General features: G+C 48.2%; 1 protein-coding gene across 1 annotated transcript; it reads right to left on the bottom strand.

Moving 5' to 3' along the window:
• Positions 1 to 1,149: 1,149 nt before the first annotated feature.
• On the bottom strand, positions 1,150 to 2,453 carry LOC123398187 (probable WRKY transcription factor 17). Its single transcript, XM_045092688.1, has one exon. It carries the CDS (start codon positions 2,353 to 2,355, stop codon positions 1,456 to 1,458), a length of 900 nt encoding a protein of 299 aa, XP_044948623.1. The 5' UTR covers positions 2,356 to 2,453; the 3' UTR covers positions 1,150 to 1,455.
• Positions 2,454 to 3,876: the final 1,423 nt, after the last annotated feature.

Raw genomic sequence — 3,876 nt, 5'->3', positions numbered from 1 at the left:
AATAGTTTTCTTTATAAACTTGATCAAAGTTTGCAAACTTTGACTTTTCAAAAAATCTATACGCATTATATTATGGAACGGATAGAGTATGTTTCTCGCACAATTTTGTCATATAGATGTAAGAAAATAAATTTGAAATCAAAAAACAAAATTGTTAATTAATGATGTACATGCATGTGTAGGCCGTGTAGCTTGTGGGAGGTGATGACAACTTGTGTTATCATGCACAACATGGTTGTGATAAATAAGGGTGATGAATTGTTAGATGTTTGGAATTTTAGAATATGGTCCAGCTTAAAATCCGGCCACGTTTGAGGAGCTTGTTCAAATGCATCAACATATTCAACATCGAGGAACTCATGAGAAGGTTAAAAATAATCCAATTGAGTATATGTGGAAGGTTAAAAGAGACAACTAAAACATAAGTTTGAATTCAAGTTTAACTATTTTAATTAAAAAATAATATTTGGATTGTAATATTTAAATTTAGACTAGTGTTGCATTCGAATATATTCATTACCCGAATACTTATGCTTATCTAATGTTATTTTGAAGTGTTGTCGACTTAAAAAGAAAAGAAAACATGATGGACATGGGCGGACGTTTGAGGATAGAATTAAATGACCGATTCTTTATGGGACGCAGCTTCAGTGACGTAACTGCACATGTCTTTAGGTCTATGACATGTGAGCCAACCATTTGTTGGGTCCACCTGTCATACACCCAAATGCAGGTGCAGTAAGTCACTGAAGCTCAATCCTTCTTTGTGTATCCATATGCATGCACGCGGCCACGGATATGTACAAATAGTGTGTCTCATTTAGTGGCCGCGTTGGAGATGCCCTTGCTATGTTTGTTGCGCAAATATTTTGCATGCATATGTAAGAAAATAAATTTGAAATACAAACTGAAAATTAGTTTTTTAACACAGTACAAACGTAGACACTCATTTATACGTGCATATACTCAGGACGGAAATATCTTCTTAACTCAACTCGCATCACGGAAAATCATGGAGTAAATCCAGTAATAATGTGAGCATCTTAATTTGAATCTTATTGGGCTGAGATACTACTGATCATCCTGACCATCCAATCACATATTAATTCGCAACTAAAAATTGTTAGTGATGTATAATGTACATGCATGTATAGGCCGAATAATTTTGCTCATAGACTTAACCATCGTAACCATCCAACCATATAGTGATTCACACCTGAAAGTTGTTTGTTAGTAATGTACAATATGCATGCATGTATAGACCGAGTTATTTTGCTCTTGGACTTAACCTACTACTAAAGCGGAGCTTATGAGTGACTATCAAAAAAAAAAAAAAAACGGAACTTATGAGTACTACTTCTTTCGTCTCATATAAGATCGTTATATCACGGAGTAGATTACAAAGAACAAATCGAAGAAGCACATCCAGATCCAGTCCAGTCGTTGCGAGGAGCCTTAATTTGCGGCGGCTGGCGGCGATGTGTCATGCCGGTGTTCGCCCTCGTAGGTAACGACGAGCATGGCGGGGTCGTCGGTGGCGCGTTCGACGTGCTTCCGCGCCGGGCAGCCCTTGGCGGTGCTGCACCTATAGTAGCAGCGGGGGTAAGGGGACCCCTTGATGGGCTTCTGCCCGTACTTGCGCCACGAGTAGTCGTCGCCGGGGATGTCCGCCGTGCGCGAGCTCACCGCGGGCACGCGCGTCGTGTACTTCACCCGGTGCTTGCGCTTCTTCGAACAGTGGCACCGGTCGCCGGCGACGGCGGCGACGGCGTCGGAGTGCGCGCCGATCGCGCAGGGCGTCTGCTGCTGCTGTTGCTTGCGTTTGGTACCAGCCGCGAGCGGCGGCTTGCCGGAGGACACCATTTGGCCCCGGCCCTTGGACACGCTGCCATCGCCCCCCGCCGTCACCGACGAGAAGAAAGACGTCGACGTCACCGAAGCAGCGGCTGCCGTCGCCGGCGCCTTCAAAGGCTTAGTGAAGTCCAGCGTCAGGCTTTTCTGGGGCGCCAACTGCAGCGAGGCTGTTGGTGCCGGTGCCGGTGCATGGGCCGGCGTCCGAGGAGGAGAAGAGACAGGAGGGGCAGTCAACGAGGCGGCGACGGCAGCCCCAGCAGGGCCGCGGCGGAAGCGGGCGTGGCCGGTGCGGCCGAGGATGTCGATGACCCGGCGGAACCCCGACAACGCTTGGTCGGCGATCTCCCCGAGCGGCGGCGGCGCGCAGTCGGCGCGCGGGGAGAGCGCCGAAACGAGGAGCTCGAGGCTGCTGAGCCCCTCGGCGGCGGCCTCGTGGAAGGCCAGCTGCTGCTCCCCGGCCGCGAGGCCACGGGGTGCGTAGCCGCGTCCCACAACGGCCATGGTCGGCGCCGGAGAAGGACGGGGAAAGGCGCGGCGTTGGCTGCTGCGCTGCTAGCGGCGGCTCTCGGCTTCTTTGGGCTGTGCGACTTTGAGATTTGAGTTGGAAATGGATGGACGGAGGCCGACGGGTTTTTATAACAGAAGTGGAAATGGGAGGACGCAAAGTCAATGGATTGGTTAGCACTTAGCAGCCCTCGTCTGCTGGCTTGGACGGAGAAGAAGAAAATACTCCATGAAATCGGCAGTTTCCTCCGGACTTTGATGGGTACAACCACACAACGCACTGGTCTAAGGAACGGGTTTGACTTTGGAGGCGCGCATAGAATACAGCCGAGATGTCGTCTCGGTCTCCTCCTTTTTGATATTCGGCGGAGGTGGAGTGGAGACGCGTAATCTGACTTACTTGCCTTGGAAGTCAGCCCTTGGAAACGAGGTGGCGAGATTCCTACAACCACTCCTACGTTAGAGTGGTTTATTAAGGAGCATAAACTTTTCAATCACCATGGCGAGCGAGTGCGCCGTTGACATTACGGCTCCCCGATCTCGATTAGTTTAGGCCTGCATCAAGGTGGTCAGAGTCAGAGGAGAGCATGTGGTGCGTGAGCGATGGGGGACTTCCGCACGCCTCCAGTCTAGCCCGTTGACAAATTGCCCCCGTGGTATGGTGCCTCTCCTGACCAGCCAGGTGCTACCCGGAAACCTCTTGACTGGTCATCAATGTGACGAGGACATCAACATCATTGTTACATCCACAACCCCAGCTGCTATACATACTGGATCAGCTATTAGATCTTGTACACGCCAATTGAATTACCAGGTACTTTTGTTTCTTGAGAATGCTTCTAATGTTCATGAACATATGATGTTGCCTAAGTTAGATATTTTTATTGTGTTCATGAATGAAGGACCTAACATGGACAAGAAGGATATCCGTTGGAGCGGGATCAAGCATGAAGAAGAAGGTACACGCGCGGGAGAGAACAATGGAGCTTCCACTGGTGATTTTCGCACTCTAAAGCCACCATAAGGAGAGCATATGAAGGCTTTGGACGAAATATTCAAGACGCCACTTTATAAATTTCATCCATAGGCTATTATAGGTGTTGCGCCACCTTATTTTTGGGCCAGGCCCATGTAATTTTGAAATACTATAATATAGGCTATTTTTAGAGTCCGTATGTGTGGGGAAACCGAGTTTAGGGCTGTTTTCGGACCCCTCCTCCAAGGGTCACGAAATTGCCTCTTTATTTCCTCATATATACAGCCCTTAGGGCACCGTTTAGACTTAGGTTTTGTTTAGATTACAAATTCGTCATAACTGCAACTTCGCGTTCTTCGTTTCTGTTCTACGACCACACAAAGGCGTCACAGAACCCTACCTTCATCAATAAAGCTTTCCTCTTATATTCGCAATATCTTGATTGCAATCTTGGTTTCTTGCTTGTTCTTCGTTTGCGTGCAGGAAACAGACCTTCGTGGTCAGGTTGATCATGCTCCGGCGTGATCAATAACCTCTCGGAG

This window comes from Hordeum vulgare, chromosome 5H (assembly GCF_904849725.1).
Source record: "Hordeum vulgare subsp. vulgare chromosome 5H, MorexV3_pseudomolecules_assembly, whole genome shotgun sequence".
NCBI lineage: Eukaryota > Viridiplantae > Streptophyta > Magnoliopsida > Poales > Poaceae > Hordeum > Hordeum vulgare.
The sequence above is the reverse complement of the archived record's forward strand: the minus strand, read 5'-3'. Positions and strand labels throughout refer to the sequence as shown.

Coding starts and splice junctions, on each gene's coding strand:
- LOC123398187 (XM_045092688.1), bottom strand. CDS start 2,355: ATGGCCGTTGTGGGACGCGGCTACGCACCCCGTGGCCTCGCGGCCGGG.